General features: G+C 41.2%; 1 protein-coding gene and 1 long non-coding RNA gene across 2 annotated transcripts in view; one reads left to right on the top strand and one right to left on the bottom strand.

Annotated features, from left to right (window-relative positions):
* DNAH12 (dynein axonemal heavy chain 12) overlaps positions 1–21455 on the bottom strand; it is a 171424-nt gene that overhangs the window by 130932 nt on the left and 19037 nt on the right. Inside the window, exons 5-13 of the mRNA XM_045024879.1 lie at positions 20959–21148; positions 19063–19138; positions 17611–17769; positions 16634–16829; positions 15533–15721; positions 4375–4531; positions 4163–4254; positions 3727–3905; positions 2405–2540 (exon numbers count right to left, since the gene is read on the bottom strand). Of these exons, the coding sequence (XP_044880814.1) occupies positions 2405–2540; positions 3727–3905; positions 4163–4254; positions 4375–4531; positions 15533–15721; positions 16634–16829; positions 17611–17769; positions 19063–19138; positions 20959–21148 (1374 nt within the window). The remainder of the gene's footprint in view (positions 1–2404; positions 2541–3726; positions 3906–4162; positions 4255–4374; positions 4532–15532; positions 15722–16633; positions 16830–17610; positions 17770–19062; positions 19139–20958; positions 21149–21455) is intronic.
* On the top strand, positions 180–17004 carry LOC123374684. The gene is made up of 4 exons (XR_006581158.1): positions 180–240; positions 4203–4261; positions 7090–7181; positions 16779–17004. It is a non-coding gene; the product is annotated as an uncharacterized LOC123374684 (long non-coding RNA).

The following is a 21455-nucleotide window of genomic DNA, read 5'->3' as shown; positions in this document are numbered from 1 at the left end:
CCTGATCTCTTTGTTCTCCAACACCTTCAGTTGGCACCTTTGCAGAGGAGGGGCCTAGGCCATCAGTTGCCAGGAGACAGGGTGTCAGCCATTCTTTGTGCAGACAGCATCACAGTGGCCCCCCTAGGGTTCTGCAACAATCACACATGCCATGACACTCGAGAAATGCATAGGGGAAACTAAGGCACCCACACAGCACTCAGAGAAAACATTAAGAACATTCCCACTTCGTCACAATAGGTAATATAAAATTACATGTTGTTGTGTAGTTTCTTTTAAGTTAAATAAAGTTCAATTTTTAAAAAATTAGAAATCTATTAGAAAAGCATAAGATATTTAAATTTATACCTCCCTTAATGTATAAACTTCTCTTATCTTACCATATTCTATTAACTTAATGTCTGTCTGAGGAAATCCTACTACTTAGCACATATGCTCATCCTGCAGCATATGTTTTGTTTTTCATATATGGCTTCAGCATCAAAGTGGAAAATCTGATCACACATCACCTTGACCCAGAGTACCGAACAAATCAAAGAGTCACTTGCCCTCTGAAATTTTAGGACTAGAGTGGAGCTATAGTAATGTTTGAATTTCCTTTCTCTCACAATTTGAAATATAATATTTCCTATTTTTCCTCCAAGAATCAACAGTCACAGCTCAAGTGCTAAATAGAAGCATTCTCTTGTCAATCCCATCCAAACAATAAAAGGCTCATCTCTGACATTTACAGACAAAATTTTAAACACCAGAGGCAGGCTACAGCTGTAAAAACCCTGCATATTAACAAAACATTTGTATGTACCAACTGGTACCCATTTGTGTCCCCAGTTATCCTATTTACACATGTAAATGTAGTTTAATATGTGAGTGTGTATTTTTTGCAGATACAATCAGCTTCTACTTTTTATAAATTTGGTCTTTAAAGTCAGGACCCAGAGACAGTCTCTAACTTGAGTGTCCTGCAAAAGACACACTGAGCGGAGCTGAGCGGCGTGCTCATGGGAGGAGGAGGAGGAGGCGGAGCAGAGGTGAGCTGGGGCGGAGAGTGGTTCCTCTGTGCCCACCCTTACTTGCTGGGCCCCCCTTCCCCAGCTCACCTCTGCTTCTGCCTCCTCCCACGAGCGTGCCACTCAGCTCCGCTTCTCCTCCTTCCCAGGCTTGCCGTGCAAAACAGCTGATTGGCGCGGTAAGCCTGGGAGGGAGTGGGGGGAAGCGGAGCTGTGGCACGCTCATGGGAGGAGACGGAGCAGAGGTGAGCTGGGGCAGGGGGGCAACAGGGAGAGCCGCAGCAAGTAACAGTGGGGCGCAGAGGAACTGCTCCCAACTCCAGCTCATCTCCGTCTCCTCCCCTGAGCGTGCTGCTGCCGCTCCGCTCCCGCCCCCTTCCAGGCTTGCCGGACCAAACAGCTGATTGGCATGGCAAGCCTGGGGATAGAGGGGGAGAAGCTGGGGCATGGAGCAGTAAAAGCCGTTCCTCTCCATACCCCGATGTAACGCGGTCTCACCTATAACATGGTGAGATTTTTTGGCTCCCGAGGACCGCGTTATATCGGGGTAGAGGTGTAATTGAAGGAAAATCCTGCCCATCCTCTACATGCATGTAAGCAAAGGGGGGATAGGGGCGAGATGTATAAAGTTCACAGAGAGGAAGCATTCATCTTGTGTTGCCATGGATCCCAGATCTGCATGGTGTCCTTAAGCTCCAGTTAACCAGAACTTTTGGTTAATCAGCGGTACAGTGTACTGTATATTTAGACAATGCCTAAACATCTATAAAAACATGCTGTGTAGCAAAGATCTATATACAGGTCAGGGACAGTGGACTTGCCATTGCACACAGTCAGAATGTGAGGGGAATTTTCCCACATGTGACGGGAACTCAAAAAGATTAGGCCAGAATAAAGACTGGGAGTGGTTGGGTCATTACAAAACCTAAACTTAATTTCCCCAATACTAATTTCTCCCTGCTGTTACTCACACCTTCTTGTCAATTGTCTGTAATGGGCCACTCTCTTACAAGGGAGTTATTTTTCCTCCCTTGGTATCCTGCTGTTAATTGATTTATCTCGTTAGATTGACCTCACACTTAGTAAAGAAACCCCCATCCTTTCATGTATCTATACCTGCTCCTGTATTTTTCACTTCATGCATCTGATGAAGTAGGTTCTAGCCCATGAAAGCTTATGCCCAAATAAATTTGTTAGTCTCTAAGGTGCCACAAAGACTCCTCATTGTTTTTTTCAAAAAGGATGGAGGACATTCCCTGGTAGCTGGAATAGCAACTGAGGAGCAACTCCATTGTTACAGGAGATTTTTGATCCCCAGCTCCACAGAAACTCCCCAGTGTACATGACTGCTTGTTTGGAGAAGGATTTAAGCCAAAAGAAATATAGACATTTACCTTGATTTTTATGAGCAATTCCTGAATACCTGTGGTTTTTGCCTTTTCTACATAAGCTATCATTTCCATCATTTCTTCTGTGGTCTCAGGAACTTTTAATGCACGCTCTTTCATTGTTTCAAATTCCTTGCATATTCTGTAAAATCACGTCAAAGTTTAAGATTTTGTTTAACTTGGCTTCTAGCTGAGCCATACCAGCAATATGTGTATGACAGTTACCAAGCATTCCTGGAACTATTGTTCCAATTATCTCTTTAAAATCACTGGGTCAAGTCCATCTCTGGTGTAATCCGTGATTTCAATGTGACAGTGAATTTGGTCAATTAGCTGTAAGAGTCATATAAGTCCTTTACTTTTACCTTTCTAGTAACTCTTAAAATATTTGTTATATAGTTGTTGCAGATTTTTTTTCTTTTTTTTTTTTAAATAAATACATTGAAACTTAAGCACAGTATTAGGGCCATATATTATTCATTCTCTCTCTCACACACACACAAACACACTTTCTCTCTCTCTCTCTCACACACACAAATGGTCTGCTTTGCATTATAAGAATGTAACCCCATTTTGTCATTCTTTTGACATGGCATCATAAATTTTGAATAGTATTTGAGAATTTTATCATGACATCATACATTTTTATTTATTTCTTAACAGTTCATCCCTGACATATATAGATAATCTATAGATGTCTCTCATGTATACAGAGCTTCAAGAAATCTAGAAGTCCCTTCCTCTGGCCAATTCTGGCACTTTACACTTGGGCAGGGCTGGCTCCAGGGTTTTGCCGCCCCAAGCAGCAAAAAGAAAAAAAAAAAAAAAAAGCCGTGATCGCGATCTGCAGCTCTACCACTGCCACTTCAGTCTTTGGTGGCAATTCAGCGGTTGGTCCTTCGCCCAGAGGGAGTGAGGGACTCACCGCCGAATTGTTGCCGAAGACCCGGACGTGCCACCCCTCATCGTTAGCCGCCCCAAGCAGCTGCTTGCTGGGCTGGTGCCTGGAGCCGGACCTGCACTTGGGAAGCCAAGAATGCAGTGAAGTAGATCTCTTGCCAGGTAGTTTTCCCAAAGCCTGCTAACTCTGATAGAAAGGTTGTGCTCTTGCTGGAGTTAGGGCCTGAAGTGCAGTAAAGAGATAGCAGACAATGCAACTCCCCTGAGATACTACTGGCATTCAGTTAACCAGGAGTTTTGCATATGCATAATCAAGGGAGTAAAGTACTGTATATATTTATACAATGCCTATACAACAGAAATGCAACTATGTTAAATAATATTCCTTTCCAAGAAAGTGGTAGTTTATAGGAAGAAAGTATACTCACTTTTCATTTTCCGCTATGTGATTAGCAACTATTCTCTCCATTAGTATATTTGCAAAGCTTTTTGCTTTATCAGTCAAACCCTGTTTCAAATCATCACAGTCCAAACGTACCATAGGGAAATGAGCTAGTAGTGGCAAACTCATGATTTCCTTAGCAAGGCTGAGGAACTCATCTATAAACTTCAAAATGACATGTACACATGTTAAATTGCAGAAACATTCTTTAAAATATTTAGATCTATTAATAAGATTTATAAATTCTTTAAAAAGCTTTAAAATAATACTTTATTCTGATTACCATATTTATTCGGGAAAAAAAATCCACTTGTGGATACTCAATATGTTTTTGTGAGCTTAACGGCTGTACACCTATTTTTCTCTATTTTCTTAATTATTGCACAGAAAAATTATGCATAAAATGTATAATTTAAACTTACATCAGTATATTCATCAAAACTGTGTTCTTCTGCTTCAAAGGTCTTTATTCGTGTGTCTGCTGTACCATCTACAAGCCAACCATACCTTTCAACTGTAAGGTAATAATCACATTGAAACCACAATGCATGTACATAAAAGTAGGCTAATTATTTCACAACATTAACTTCAAGTACTAACATTCTCATACAAAACGCAGTCTTAGCTCACTTACCATATCTTTGAAAATGTTCTTTTGGACCTTCCAAGTTGTCCTGGATTGCTCTCTTTAGTGTAGATGAGGCCCAAGCTATGACATGGTCAGCAAGTTCAGTGTCAAGAGTTACAGCGGTGGCTCCTCCAGCTAGCCAAGAATGTACTGTTTGAACATTCTAAGAGAAGCAGAAAATGACAATTATATTAAAAAAGTAAAAGAATAACAATACGAAATTTAGATACATGTTCCTAAAACATAACTTGGAAAGGTTTTTTTTAAACTGGGCTTTCTGCTATTATTTATTTGTGTTGCAAAATCATGAGAGGCCCCAACCAAGATCAGGGCCCCATTGTGCTATGGGCCACGCACACACATGCACACCAGGACTCCCTGCCCCAAGAGCCTATAATCTAAACAAACAATGTATTATTCCCCTTTTACGGATGAGGAACAGAGGCACAAAGAGATATATGGCTACATTCCGACACCCTTACTCTGTGGTTAGCCCCATTGAATTCAATTAGTGATACGTTACTCTGGAAGTAGCCCAAGTATGAATACGGTTGTTGGAATCTAGCCCTCAGGTACTTGCCCAAAGTCACCCAGGAAGTCTGTGGCTAATCTCGAGTCCCAGTCCAGTATCTTAACTATAAAGCTTTAAACCTTCACACTTTAATTTCAGGGACTGGAGGTGTTAGTTATTTAACAGATATATCCTTTATCCAGAATGGTAGTCATTTGAATTAAGTTAATGATAATAACAAAAACAAAAGAAAAAAATCAGACTTTTAAAGTAAAAATCCCTCCTCCTCTCCACTGCTTAGTTCTACAGTCAGCATAGAGTCTTCCATGACAAACATGATCAAAATTACTGATGTTAAAAAAACAAAACAAAACCCAGAATTTTCACTTATTATAATTAAAACACTTTCAGGCCATCTAAATACATGGAAAAGAACAAAATTAAAAAAGGATGAGGAGAGGACACACCCATTTCTTTTTCCTTTAAAGGGAAATTCACCTTTAGGGGCAAGCTTCAGCCTAGCTTTCACATATATTTCTGTAAATATTGCACATGCACATACACAGCCCTCACTTTACAGGTGCAAACACACATGCAAACTTTTTTAAAAATGCTAACATCTGTGCACAAGCAAAAAACAGTCACCAACTTTTTTCTGTAACTGTTGTTCCTCAAGTTGTGTTGCACATATCCATTCGACTGTAGGTGCGTACGCACCTTGTGCACAATTATCAGATTTTTCCCTCAGCAGTACCTGTTGGTGTGGTGTGAGTGCCCTCTGTTGCCTCATGCCATTGCATGCAGGTATAAAGGGAGAAGCCGCTCCCAACCCCCCATAGTTCCTTCTTACAGGAAACAGAAAGGAAGGAGGGCGGGTTGTGGAATGGACATATGCAACACATATCAAAGAACAACAGATACAGAAAAGGGTTAGTCACTGTTTCTTCTTCTTCAAATGACTTCACATATCCATCCACTGTAGGTGACTCACAAGCAATTCAAACCGGAGGTGGGCTTGGAATCTACTTGAACAGGAATTGTAGGACCACCTGTCCAAATCTGGCATCATCTCTAGACTGATGAGAGAGAGGGCATAGTGCGAGGCAAACATATGGATCAAGGACAAGGTGGCAGCCTTACAAACATCCAGGATGAGCCAGAAAGGTAGCTTTCAAGGCCTGAGATCTTGTCAAATGAACCAACACTCTACTTTGGGTGAAATACCAGCCTTTCAGTAGCATAGATGAATACAGCTGGAAATCCAGGAAGATTTGGGTGAATACTGGATGACCCTTTATTCTGTCCAAAACTGCAATGAAAAGTCTTGATAAAGACTTAACTGGCTTAGTCTGATCCAGGTAAAAAACTAAAGCTTTTCTAACATCTAGAGCAGTGCTTCTCAAAGTCGGTCCGCCACTTGTTCAGGGAAAGCCCATGGCAGTCCAAGCCGGTTTGTTTACCTGCCGCGTCCGCAGGTTTGGCCGATCATGGCTCCCACTGGCCACGGTTCGCCATCCCAGGCCAATGGGAGCTGCGGGAAGCGGCGTGGGCCGAGGGATGTGCTGGCTGCCCTTCCCACAGCCCCCATTGGTCTGGGGCGGTGAACCGTGGCCAGTGGGAACCATGATCGGATGAATCTGCAGACGCAGCAGGTAAACAAACTGGCCCGGACTGCCCGGAGTTTTCCCTGAACAAGCGGCGGACTGGCTTTGAGAAGCACTGATCTAGAGTACAAAGGTTTTCTCAATTTTTACAAGAATGAGACTTTGGAAAGAAAATCAGTAAATAAATTGCTTGGTTAATGTGGAAACTGGAAACCATTTGAGTCAGGAACTTTGGATGAAGTTGAAAGAGTACTTTGTCTCTAAAAAAAATCCTGTGAGGAGGTTCTGATACCAAGGCTCACAGTTCCCCTACTCTCCTGGCTGAGGTAACAGCAACCAAGAAAGCCACCTGGATAGAAAGGTGTTATAGAGACTAGATTTCCAGCTGCTCAAAGGGAAGACCCATCAACTTTGATAGAACTAAATTTAAATTTCAGGGGGGGGGTGGAGGCTGTATACCTGTGTATATAATCTGTCCAAACCCTTCAGAACCCTGATGGACATAAGGTTTGAAAAAAGCGAGCAGTTATCCACGGGAGGGTGGAAAGTTGAGATAGCTGCAAGGTGGACTCTTATGGAACTAACAGCTAACCCTTATTGCTTCAGAAACAATAATCCATTATCTGATGAAAAGGAGCTAGAGCCAGGGAAACACCTGTCTGTGTGGACCAAATGGAGAATCTTGTCTATTTAGGAAGGTAAGCAGTTCTAGTTGAAGGCTTTCTCTATTTAGAAGAACTTTCTGCACTCCCTTAGAGCAACCTCCTTCCAAGGGTGTAAGCCATAAAGCATCCATGCTGTCAGGTGGAGGGCATTCAGGAGGGATGAAGTAGGAGGCCGTGGTCCTGGGAAATCACATCTGCATCCTGCAAGAGTGACAGTGGAAATCTTACTGATAGAGCTGTTAGCATCAAAACCCAATGCTGATTGGCCCGTGCTGGGGCTATTAGTATATGGCGAGAACGGACTTGTTTGACTTCAGACAAGACCTTGGACAGGAATGGCAGGAAGACATACAGCATGCCCTTCAACCAGGGTAGGAGGAAGGTATCTGTCAATGAACCTGGGTTGTTGCCTGCTTGGGAACAAAAAAAAAATTACTTTTTTGTTTGCTTTTGTTGCTGACATGAGGAATCCTCCACAGCTGGAAAATGGACCTGGACACTTCTGGATGAAGAGAACACTGATAGTGATTTGTGAATTACCTGGTTAAATGATCTGCAAGAGTATTCCGAATTCCTAGAAGATAAGAAGCTTTAAGGCTGATAAAACTGGCAGTGCAAAAATTCCAAAGCAGAAGTGCCTCTTGGCATAACTTTTGTGGACTGGGCTCCACCTTGTTTGGTTACATGACTGTTGTGTTGTTGGTGAACACCAACAAATTATGACCTTGGACATATGGAAGAAATGCTATGCAAGCCAAATGGATGGCCCAACGCTCCCTAATATGCATAGGCACTTTGGATTTTGGAAAGACCAAAGATCTTGTATCTGAAAGGGGTCCTAAGTGAGCTCCCCCAACCTAAATTTGATGCATCTGTGACTAGGGTGATTGCCTATTCTGGAGATGCAAAGGGAATTCTCACACAACCCCCTGGAGGTTCTATCTACCAGTCCAGGGAGAACAAGACCTGAATAGTACTTGAATCACCATTTCTATATGATGGCAGGCTGATGACTACACCACAGCTAGCCAGCCTTGTAACTCCTTGAAGTGCATTCTGGTATGCTGCACCACACAAATGCGCACTGGCATATGCCTTAGAAGTTTGATGCAGTTTTGTAATGTAGTGACAGGATGTACCTTTAGAGCTACAGCAACAACCTCCATTGCTTGGAACCTCAGCTTTAGCAGGAAAGACCTGGCCTTTGTAGAGTCCTGGACTGCTCCAATAAATTCTATTCTTTGTACAGGAGTCAGGGTAGATTTCTGCTTATTGATTAGGAGCCTGTGTGTCAAAGGTGGACTGTATAGTTGCCATGCTGGACAGTACCTGAGATCTGGACTGGCTTCTTACATGCCAGTTGTCTAGGTAAGACTCCTGACTTTTGCAGTAATGCTGCTACCACAGTCATGCACTTTGTTGAACACGTCAGGAACTACTGACAGGCCATAGGGAAATAATGTGAATTGTCAGTGGGATCCATTGACCACAAATCTGAGGAATTTTCAGTGGCTCTAGGGAACTGCCACATGAAAATAAGGGTCTTAAGTCGAGAGCAGCAAACCTGTCACTGGGATCTAGGGAAGGGATAACAGAAGCTAGAGTGACCATCCAGAATTTTATTTTCTTTAGGATCTTGGCTAGCAGTCTTAGATCTAACATAGGTCTGAGACCCCTCTTTGCTTCGAGATTATGAAGAATCAGGACTAAAATCCTTGCCTCTGAGCAAGATGGGAACTTCCTCTATGGCCCCCATGAGAAGGAGAGACTGGACTTCCTGAAGTAGAACATTCTCATGACAGTGGTCCCTAAAGTCAGATGGGGAAGGGGGGATGGGAAGGAGGAACAGAAACAAATTAAAGGGTGTATCCCAGTTCCACCGTGCTTAGGACCCAGTGATCCATGATGATGCGGGACCAAGCACTTAGGAAGAGGGACCGAGGGTTGGCAAATATTGGGGTGGAAAAAGATATTCTGGGTAGTGGTTGACTGCTCTTAACAAACAGATCAAAACGTTTGTTTAGAGGACCCAGTTTACCTAGATGAACTGGCAGCTACAGAAGAGGAAGGAGGAGGAAGATGCCTCTTGTAACTTCTGTCCTTATTCCTGAACAGGTCCTGGGTACGAGACATGAAAGGTGGAAACCACTGGGTCTTCTGCAGGCAGAACTGTTTACTTTTTGTCATTAGTGTATAAATCCCCAGAAACTTAAGGGTTGCTCTTGAATCCTTAAGACTGTGTAGTCTCTCATCAGTCTTTTTAAAAAAAGAGCGAGAGGCCTTCAAATGGGAGGTCTTGGAGGGTTTGTTGCATCTCTGGGAGAAGACATGACAACTGCAGCCAAGAGGAATGCCACTTAGTGATGGCAGAAACCATAGCTCGAGCAGCAGAGTCTGCCACATCTAGACTTGCCTGCAAGCTGTTCTGGCAACTATATTGCCCTCCTCTATCATAGCAGTGAACTCCTGCTTTACTTCATCCGAAAGCCTGTCCTTAAATTCCGCGTTATCCCACAGGCTAAATTTGTACTGATCCAACAGAGCCTGCTGGTTCATGATTCTAAACTGTAAACCTCCCATAGAATAAAACTTCCTTCAGAATAGGTCCAGTTTCTTTGCTGCTTTCCCTTTTGGCATTGAGCCCTGGTGTCTCTGTCTCTCTTTTTCATTAGCAGCAGAGTTTTCCAGGGAACCTGGAAGAGGATGGTTACAAAAATGTTCAAACCCTTGTGAAGGGACTGTTCTTCACCCTTTTTGCAGTGGGAGGAAGGGAAGACACAGTCTACCATAATGCCCTGACAAGAGCCAGAATTGCCTCATTAACAGGGAGAGCTACCCAAGAGGTCCCGAAGAGGCTAAATGTCCACAAGCCTGTGTGATTTTTCTTTTACCTCTTCCAGTTGGATATCCAAAGCTGCAGCCACCCTCCTCAACAAGTCAGCAAACAGAGCTGTAAATAGGGGAGTTTGGGGGAAGACTAAGAGAGGCAGGCAGAGGATCAGACAGGCTAGTGAAGGGAGTGTGCAGTGTTCTAGCAGTGTTTTGGTGCTTATTGGGGTTTTGTTTTGCTGTGGGTGGTGGTGTTTTGGTTTGGTCTGTGTTTCCCAGATATACAGGATTTAGGTGAGAAGTCTATGACAGATATAGAGGCAGCAGTAGTAGTGACCCAAGCAGTGGAAGACACAATGAAGATGTGGAAGCTGCGGCATGTACATGATCCTGGAGTGGGTACCTGATAAGAGTTTCATCTGCATGAAGTGCCGCCTGATAGAGCTGATGGAAGAAAAGATCAGAGAATTGGAGATGCAGGTGGAAACTCTGGTTGAGTTTAGAAGGGGGTTCGAGTGGATGATGGAGCAAAGACATGAGAAGTCTGAATGGAAAAGCTCAGACTTGCAGATGGAAGAAGGACCAAAAAGCTCTGAGGGGAGACTGCTGGGTGAGGAAAGTGGACAGTAGAAGCACATGACTAAGAGAACGAGGCAGAGGAAAAGACGGACTAGTGAAGGAGAAATAGAACTCAGGAACAGGTTTGCGGAGTTGGAAAATGAAGAAGGGACACAGCAGGTGGTCGCTGAAGGTGAGAGGGCAAGGAAGAAGAGAACAGAAGCTAGTCCTATAAGAAGAGGGGAAGAGTCAATGGAGATAATGACACCAAACATGAGCCCCAGGAGGATACGGGATGGATTGCGGAGGATTGCAAGGTTGAATAGGAATTGAGGACTTGCAGCCACAGGGAACGAGGATAGACCGGAGAATCACACCATCACCAGGAAAAGGCAAGTCTACGTGATTGAGACTCCTTACTGAGAAGAATAGACAGGCCTGTAACCAGAGCTGATCCAGAGAACAAAAGGGTGTGCTGTCTGCCGGGTGCTAAGAAACGAGATGTGGACCTGAGGCTGAAGAGGATCCTAATGGGAGCGAAAGAATCCACTGATTGTCCTTCATGTGGGAACGAATGATACAGCTATATTCTCGCTGGGGAAGATGCTTAAGGAAATCAAGGCCCAGGTGATCTTCAGTGGGATTCTGCCTGTTCTTAGAGAAGGGCAACAAAGGTGTGACAAGATTATGGTGATCAACAGATGGATCAGGCAGTGGTGCTATAAGGAGAGCTGTGGGATGTATGGCCACTGGGAGTCATTCATGAACAGAGGACTGTTCTCTTGGGATGGACTTCACCTGAGTAGGTAGGGAAATAGACTTCTAGGATGGATGCTGGCACAACTGATTAAGAGAGCTTTAAACTAGGAATTGAGATAGACTGTAAAGAAATAAGAAGGGATGGAATGGATAAGACAGAATCTGTCTGGGCAAAAATCACATTGGGGAAGAAAGTGTGAAAGTAGAATGAATTATATTGTAAAAATAGAAAGGATTAAAGAAATGCTGTGTGTACCTTTAAGCAAAAGAGCTGAAATGCTGCAATCCAGGTATCAGGAATGCAGACATTAAGATAAAAGAATTGCTCCACTTAAGGGCAATTGGTGAAGTATTAGCCTTAGATTGATAAGAGTTAGTAAGAAAGTAGGATATGCATGCTGTGCCCCAGGTAAATTTTACAGTTTTGTTCTCTTTGTCCCTTTGTTTAGTTCCCGCTCTTTTATCTGTATAAATAAGATAGTTTGTGTCTTGCATGGTGCTCACATTATCTGGGTGTTATTAGCAGAGTGCTGTGCTAATAAAACAGAATGATCTGACAAACTGTGAGTCCTGAATCTAACTTTGACAAAAGCTACTAGAGCCTCCCCTGAGATAGTGCTTGGAGTGTGCTATAGACCACCAGGATCTGATTTGGATATGGATAGAGACCTTTTTAATGTTTTTAATGAAGTAAATACTAATGGGAATTGTGTGATCATGGGAGACTTTAACTTCCCAGATGCTAGTATTATGCTAGTAATCATAATAGGGCTCAGATTTTCCTAGATGCGATAGCTGATGGATTCCTTCACCAAGTAGTTGCTGAACCAACAAGGGAGGATACCATTTTAGATTTGTTTTTGGTGAATAGTGAGGACCTCATAGAAGAAATGATTGTAGGGGACAACCTTGGTTCAAGCGATCATGAGCTAATTCAGTTTAAATTAAATGGAAGGATAAACAAAAATAGATCTGTGACTAGGGTTTTTTATTTCAAAAGGGCTAACTTTAAAAAATTAAGGAAATTAGTTAGGGAAGTGGATTGGACTGAAGAACTTGGGGATCTAAAGGTGGAGGGGGCCTGGAATTACTTCCAGTCAAAGTTGCAGAAACTATCAGAAGCCTGCATCCCAAGAAAGGGGAAAAATTCATAGGCAGGAGTTGTAGACCAAGCTGGATGAGCAAGCATCTCAGAGAGGTGATTAAGAAAAAGCAGAAAGCCTATAAGGAGTGGAAGATGGGAGTGATCAGCAAGGAAAGCTACCTTATTGAGGTCAGAACATGTAAGGATAAAGTGAAAAAGGCCAAAAGACATGTAGAGTTGGACCTTGCAAAGGGAATTAAAACCAATAGTAAAAGGTTCTATAGCCATATAAATAAGAAGAAAACAAAGAAAGAAGAAGTGGGACTGCTAAACACTGAGGATGGAGTGGAGGTTAAAGATAATCTAGGCATGGCCCAATATCTAAACAAATACTTCACCTCAGTCTTTAATGAGGCTAATGAGGAGCTTAGGGATAATGGTAGGATGACAAATGGGAATGAGGATATGCAGGTAGAAGCCAAACTTGAACAAGGACTAAATTGGGGGGGCCAGATAATCTTCATCCAAGAATATTAAAGGAACTAGCATATGAAATTGCAAGCCCATTAGCAGAAATATTTAATGAATCGCTAAACTCAGGGAACTACAGAGAATTCTTTCCTGGGTGTCTGGCTGGTGAGTCTTGCTCACATGCTCAGGGTTTAGCTGATCGCCATATTTGGGGTTGGGAAGGAATTTTCCTCCAGGGCAGATTGGTAGAGGCCCTGGGGGTTTTTCGCCTGCCTCTGCAGTATGGAGTACGGTCACTTGCTGGAAGATTCTCTGCATCTTGAAGTCTTTAAACCATGATTTGAGGACTTCAATGGCTCAGACACAGGTCTGATACAGGAATGGGTAGGTGAGATTCTGTGGCCTGCGTTGTGCAGGAGGTCAGACTAGATGATCTAGTGGTCCTTTCTGAACTTAAAGTCTTTGATTAGAAAGGGGAGAAGCAGACTTTTGTCACCACCTCCTTAGGTGAAGAAGAAGAACTGGTTAAGGGTTGTTGAGGTGGCGCCTTCTCCAATTCCTCCCTAGAAGAATCCAGAGTACACAGTTCCCTGTGCATGGTACCAGTCCCGGTACTGGAGGTAGGTAGATGCTGCCCTGTTGTAGATGTTCCCGATGCCTAGCCAACGTAGTAGGGTGGGAAGGGAGTAGAGATGCTCTAGGCTGTAAAGGGAATCCCCAAGGGTAGCAAAAGGCCCATTGAAATGGAGGTGGGACCCAGTTATGTCCAGGCCATTGGTCCTTGGAATGCTGAGCATGGGGGCTGCTGAACAGATCAGCTGAGACACATAAGAGTTGACCTCAAAGACTGATGAAGAGCCCTCTTCCTCAGGCTGAGGAGGAGCTGACTCTGTCAGTACTGGAGAGACCAGTTCCAAGTCTGAAGATGGAGGAACTGGCAAGATCATCACTTCCCTCTAGAGCTTCCCTCAAGATGTAATCCTCCTGAGGTGCACTGAATGTGTGTTGGGGCTGGAGCCGGAACCATTGAAGCATATATGGCAGATCCCAGTATTGGTGAGGAGTCCTGAATAGCTGGGGAAACCGGTACCGACAGGTTCAATAATTACTGAACTGCCTCAAAAGCCTTGGTCGTAGATGGCACCAGAAAAGAGCTCTTGGATCTTTGGTATTGAAAGGTGCATCGGCACTTCAGGGATCAGTTTCAACAGGCCTGTCCTAGGCTCTGGAGTGAGTGACCCCTCTTGGTTTAAGGACTATGCCTGGGAGTGCCCTTCTTTGAGCACTCCTGTGTATCATTGCCTCCACTTGTTGCTTTCACCAAAGATCTAGACAATGCCGGTACTGAATCGTTAGAAGACTTACATTGCCTCTTCTTCAGTATCACTAACAAAGATCTGCTTCTTGACTCAGTCAAATCAAGGGGAGCACTCCTAACAGATCTGGACATGCTTGATATCTGTTCTGCACAGGAAGGCTCTGATGGTGGGCAAACTGCAGGCTCCATGAGCAGACTGTTGAATCTAGTTGCCTTTTCTTTAAGCAGAGCTTGAACCCCCTACAAATGTCACCTTTGTCACTCACATACACCTCCCACAGACATTCAAGGCAGCTGGGATGCAGGTCATTTACTGGCATAGACTTGTTACCTGAGTGACAGGTCTTAAAGCCCAGAGAACAAGGCATGAATCCGGTACCAGTACCAAAATGGAAACTGGTGATTCCATGTTACTAAATACTAACCTAAACTTACTCTTTCATCTAAACTATGTATAAAAACTCTAAACTAACCTAAAACCAACACAACTGGTACTATATACACTAAAGAGGGTAAGACTTTCAAATGCAAGGATAGCAGTTCCAACAACCATTACTGGTGGTATGAAGGAACTTAGGGAGGTCAGGGATGGCTCTGCCCTTTATACCTGCATGTAGGGGTGTGAGGCAGCAAAGGGCACTCATGCCACCCCAACAGGTACTGCTGAGGGAAAAATCTCCAACAATTGTGCATGGGGTGTGCACAAACCTACAGTGGAATGGATGCACACTCACTCAAAGAAGTAGTGATTGCCTCTGCTCTCTCCAAAAAAAAACAGGGGGAGGGATAGCTCAGTGGTTTGAGCATTGGCCTGCTAAACCCAGGGTTATGAGTTCAATCCTTAAGGAGGCCACTTAGGGGTCTAGGGCAAAAATTGGTCCTGCTAGTGAAAGCAAGGGGCTGGACTCAATGACCTTTCAAGGTCCCTTTCAGCTCTAAGAGATAGGTATATCTCCCTTTTATTTTATTTTTTTTATGGGTCCAAACTCTGTCAAGCTGCTCACAATGTTCTCACTGGGGAATAGTCTGTGAGACAGAGGGTATCCAGGCCTCCCTCTTCAGACTGTTTAGTGCATATGTTGCCATTGGCAGTAAATACTAACCATTAGATGGCACATAGGCAATCACTGGCTCCTGGTCCAAGGCACACCAAAACACACCTCAGAGCTCAGCATCCTGACTGCCATAAGGAATCATGCTCTGCATTGCAGAATCCTTGCAGCAGAGACAATGTACCAGGCTACATCTCTGTTTCTAAACTCTCTTCTGGCCAGGGCAGGATATGATCCTAAATTATTAACATCTTCATATACTCTGTAACGTTACACATACAAACTCCAGAGGTAAATAAAGATTAAACTGCACCTGCAGAGTCTGCCCTATCCGGGTCACTATAAACAGAATGGCTTCTTCCAGATCTTGAAGGCTTGGATAGAACTCCATTTTCTCATCATCAAAAGTCAATTCCATCTTAAACAATGGCAGCCATCTTTTGTCTCCAGGATCAAAGAGCTTCACATAAGCTTCAACGGTTCTTCTCAATAGCTCTTTCAGCTAGACAATACCACACATTGACTTTATTACATGAAAACACCGAAAACTATATCTCTTCCACTTTTTAAATAAGTCAGGATTTCCATTTTACTTCAGTACCTTGAGCCTTGCCTAAAACCCAATTAAATCAATAGGAGTCCTTCAATTGACTTCAGTGGGCATTAGATCAGACCCTTAAAAGTAACACTTACTTCTGTCAAAGTGTTTTTATCTGCTATTGTTACAATAACACATCTAATATTACTAGTGCACCTAAGCATTACTATAAATGACAGATAGAATATGATAATTATTTTTAATTTTTGTTTGCTTACTTTGTGCATTTGAAAGCACTTTGTATATAGTTAGTTTCAACCTTTTTCCTATAATTTTTTTTCAGGGTTTGATCCTGAACACACTTACACATGAGCAACTTTAATCCCACTGAACATTATTCATATGTCTATGTATTTACACGACTAGGTCCTTTGTCAGTTTCCCTTCTTTGTATGTGTGTGTTTGTTTTAAAATACAGCAGCAGGGTAAAGGATTTTTTTAAAAAAATATGGGAAATATAATTTTGCAGCCATGAAAACTGGCTGGGGAATTCATCAATTTTATCTCTTTTTTTGACTGATTAGATTTCAAATGATTGAGTCTCTTGAAAGAGACTATCAAACTGTTTTATGTCCAAAATTTTCATTCGCTTTGGGGAAAATAAAAACACTTAATACTATCTAAGTCTTTTACAAAAGAAAACTTTTTAAAAATCAGGCAATATATTTTCCTAATCTAACTGGATTCCAGACAATAGAGAGTTAACAATAAGATTTTTAATTAAAAATAACAGATGGTATATTGAACTGGCTTATTTAAAAATCACCAAATTATTACATATAAAAGTTAACTATTGTAGGTTCAAAAGATATTCACCTGGTTAGACATAAGTGTAGCTACACAGTTATAGAAAGAATCAACCTTATCTGACTTTACACCCTCTAATGCCTCCTTTCTGGTGAAGAGATTGATAACTCTTGGATACCATGTGTTCAGTAATTTCTCTTCTGTTTTTGAACAGTTCAAAGAAACATCATTCTTCAGTGATTCACAATCAATTGGACCTTTCAAACTGTTTACCAGAAAAAGAAAAATGAAGGACTGATATGAAAATTAAATTCTACAATCTAACAGGACAATTGTGTAGAACTGGGATCTTAGTCTTGTACTATATCTACCAAACTATACAGTCTATTCTTCCTTTAAAGAATGGTAAGCCTAAGTGATCCTCTTACGGTCAGATTGAAAAGCCCCAAAAACTAAAGAAGAACTGATACTGGGAACAGGATCAGCAACAAAGGTAAGGAAGATAAAACTGGATCTATCAACTGCAAGACTGGAGAAAAATAACCAAATGTAAATAGTAAAGGGAACATGTAATAGTGGAAAATGAGGAGATGAGCATTGGTGAAGTTTCCCTACAGCTAGCAGTCTTGCTAGAAGAGAATATATCAATTTCTTCAGGTAAAAATACAGGGAATCAATCCTACTATATGTCATGTCTTGGTCCACTGAAGTCAATGGGAATTTAGCCATTGAGTTCTACTGCTCATGAGCTGGACTTAAGATAATTAACGGGAGAACATACTCCCAATGTACTGATATTACTCATAATGTACAAGCAGATGAACTATTTCTTCACAGCACAGAGTAGGAAAATTATGTTAAATGTTTTACAGTGTGATGTTTCCTACTTATAGGACCTTAAAGAACCGAAATAACACATTAAGCATTTCATTAGTCATATATCAAATTAAAATAAATTGCAATTTCATAAATTTTTTATTAACTACAAAAACACTGCTCATATAGCCAACATTTATAATCTTTTAATTCAACAAAAGATATTTTACCTGAAATTTGACAAGTCCACTATAAGTAATTTGGAAAATGTTGTGTAACCAATATCCAGTAAAATTTTCAGAGTAGGATGAAGAATGTGCAAGTTTGTGAGGATCTGACTTCTTGCTTGTATAAAACTATTATGCCATGGTCTGGAAAAATCCAGACCTCTGAAAAAGTAAAAGCAACAAGTGGAGAGAACAAACAATACAACATATTAAAGAACTTCAGTAAAATATCCTTTAGATCTAAAAAGTGTGATTTTTAAAATAAATAAATTATATATATATATATATATATATATAATGTATTTATTTAAATATATATATATATATATACACACACACACACACACATTTATGCAGGCAAGGGTGTTATGCACATATCTTCAATCTAATGTAGTGGAAGTTATGTAAATAAACTGTTCACTCATCCATGAGATAATACACTCTATTTCAGATCAACTGGTTTTACCACCGGTTCACCATCATAAACTGTGATTTCATCAGATATTATTAACTCAGAAGGGTCAGACTGGATTAGTATTTGGGTGAGAGATGCAAGTGCTGGTGATTCAGCAAATGGCACTCTTGATTCTAAATAAATATACCAACAGAATGTGACAGGGGGCACTCTGCTGCCATAATTGCCATCTTTCAGATCAAATTCAAAACCAAGTTCCAGACTACAAGTGGTCATTAAAATTCCCATTGCACTTTTCAAAAGAGTATTTGTATGAACCCTGACGTCCTAGTCAAATTCCAAATTAGGGATTTATATTCTACCTAAATCGCCCTACAGTTTCAACTTACTTCCTGTCCTAGGGCTGGATCCCGCACCACTGAAGTCAGTGGAAGCTTTGCCATCAACTTCAATGATTGCAGGATGAGGCAGCCAAAGTGTAGTGAAGCATTGCTCTCTACCATTGAAAAGACGCATTTCATTCTAGAGGCAGCTACATTTCAGCTGTGGGCAACATGATCTTTATGATTTGCATAATCAGGGCCAGATTCTGATATCCTTATTCATATTGAATAACACCTTACTTCATTAGTCCCATTGACTTCAAACAGAACTACTCTTGAAGAAGGGTGATGCTCAGTATGAGCAAGGGTGCCAAAATGTGCCCTGTATTAAAAAATTTTTAAAGAATTAATGATTCATTTGGATGTAAACTGCTATATAAGAACAAGGGCCTGATTACTGCTGAATTGCAGAATCAATACTAGGAGCCCAGTTATCCCATTATTGTGTTTATACATCTCAGTAAGAGTAGGGTGACCAGACAAGTGTGAAAAATTGGGATGGGGAGAGGGGTAATAGGAGCCTATATAAGAAAAAGACCCAAAAATCGGGACTGTCCGTATAAAATCGGGACATCTGGTCACCCTAAATAAGAGTCTCCCAAATGTAACTGAAAGGGTGATTAGTCACTAGGCTACTTCTTAACTTAATTTACTCACAAAGGTGATACCGGTAATGGTCCTTCCTTTTCATCTTCAAGTCCTTTTACATCAGGTTTCACAAGAACACTTCGCACTAGAATGCATTTATAAATATGTAACCATTAGAAGGAAATTTAACTATCTTTAATTTCCACAAAAGGAAACTGGCTGGTATTTTCTCTGTCTTTCTCTGGAGAGGACCAAGACTCTGGTATGATGGAGATTTAACTATCACTCAAATCTTCAGAATATTTCCCCCCACAAAGGTCCCTGATGCGGCCATTTTAAAAGTTTGTATTGTCAAGTATGTTTTGCGGAAAACTGATATTAAATAAGGAATCTCCTTTTCCTATCAGACTGTCCTTTAATCTTCATAAGGTTTTGGATAAACTAGTGCTTAATATGTAAAATAATTAGAACACTTAAAAAAACTTCCACTGGAGTGTATGTGACAGGGCACTCTGCTGCCATAAGTGCTGTCTTGTTCATATCAAATTCTAAACCAAGTTCCAGACTATAAGTGGTCATTAAAGTTACCACTTTTCAAAAGAGCATTGGTAGTAGTAGGGACACTATGAACGTGCTGGCAACATTTTAAATGAAAAGAATAACCTAACCTATTAATTTTAAATATTAGCCACAAAAATATCGGGTATAAAATTTTATCACAAATACTTTTGCAGTTTTCAGAAACTTTTAGTGTGAAAAAAATTATGGAGGCTTTAGATTAAAAAAAAATCTAGTTTTAAAATTCCATTTTAAAATCTTTTGAAAACAAGTTTCAGAAATGTCTATGAAAAAACATCCAACAAAAAATATTCAGTTTTAAGCACCTCACTTTATAACTTGCAAAATAAAAGAAAGTCAGAAAGGCATTTGTCATCTGGTTCATCTTCACCCTACCACAATGTTTTTTATGTTTGCTTTAATAACAGTAGAAAGTAGTAGAACATTAATTCAAACATAATTATTATTTTATTTGTATAATTGTAACACCTAGAGGCCCCAATAAGAAATCAAGTATATATATGTATATATAGAGAGAGAGAGAGAGAGAGAGAGAGAGTGCCCATTAAGCTAGGCACTATAAACACACACAACAAAAAGACAGTTCCTTACAATCTATATTATGAGAGACAAACAAGCAGATGGGGGAGCAGCATAAAGTAACAGTGAGACAATTTTGATTACATCAGCTTTAGCTGTTACCAATTATTTTGTAGGCAACATGACAAAGGTAATAATTGGAGATATACCAATCTCCTAGAACTGTAAGGACCTTGAAAGGTCATTGAGTCTAGCCCCCTGCCTTCACTAGCAGGACCAAGTACTGATTTTTGTCCCAGATCCCTAAGTAGCCCCCTCAAGGATTGAACTCATAACCCTGGGTTTAGCAGGCCAATGCTCAAACCACTGAGCTATCCCTCCTAAGTTGTCAGGAGAGATTTGAAGGATAACACAGTTTCTTTGCAGATTTTTAGCAGGCGCTTGCCCATGCATAAGAACTAACATGGGGAAAAAGGATGAGGGTGCTTATGAGAAAATATGACTAATGAACAATAAAGGCTAATATCCCTGAAATAGAAGAGGCAAGAAAAGAGGGCCCTCTAACATAAAAAATGATGGGTAAGGCAGAGATAAGCAAAGACAAGACAGTTTATAGTCTTCACATGAGTAAGCAGCATGAATTAAAGACTAAATGCCTCCATAACTCGGCCTGCTAACTAACTCAGGTGAAAAATACAGACTGCTTTGTCTTCACTACGATATTACTTCAAGTTAGTTAACTAGAATTAAGGACATCACATCCCTTTTTCCCCCCGGTGACGATTTTCTGCAGCACCATTTTGAATGGATTATAACATGTACCTATTCATACATTAATATTAATATAATGTAGCTTGTAGCTCTTACCCACACATCTCTTCATGCTCATTTCAAAATCTTTTGTTACTTCATCTAAAAGCTCTTCAACCAGTAACTCTCTGTCCTTGCCTTCCATAAGGGACTGAGGCACCAGAGTGAGCATAGAGGTCAGCCATTGCTGTTGAATAGGAACTACTGGATTACTTTCCACACACTTCTTCATAAAGAGATAGTTGGTCTGAAAGGACAATAATATCATAATCATTAATCCGCTAAACTAGACCTTCATCAGTAGAGTCAGGGTATCAGTGGGATTATCATCTTGTCAAAGTAATAACTAGTACACTGAAGGCTGCTCCAAAACAGGTTAAAAAAAATTTGCCTGCCCCATTACTCAAAGATGGTGTATTGTTATCTTTCTTGCCTCAGTTTCTGCTAATGCTTGTGGAGCACACCTTTGTGACTTTGATAACAAAATAGACAGCCTCCTCTAAGGCTGATATTAAAGCAGCTCAATTAATCATTTACCTGGCACAGCAGACTAA

This window comes from Mauremys mutica, chromosome 7 (genome assembly GCF_020497125.1).
Source record: "Mauremys mutica isolate MM-2020 ecotype Southern chromosome 7, ASM2049712v1, whole genome shotgun sequence".
In the NCBI taxonomy this organism is placed as follows: domain Eukaryota; kingdom Metazoa; phylum Chordata; order Testudines; family Geoemydidae; genus Mauremys; species Mauremys mutica.
This window is presented reverse-complemented; position numbering and strand designations above follow the sequence as displayed.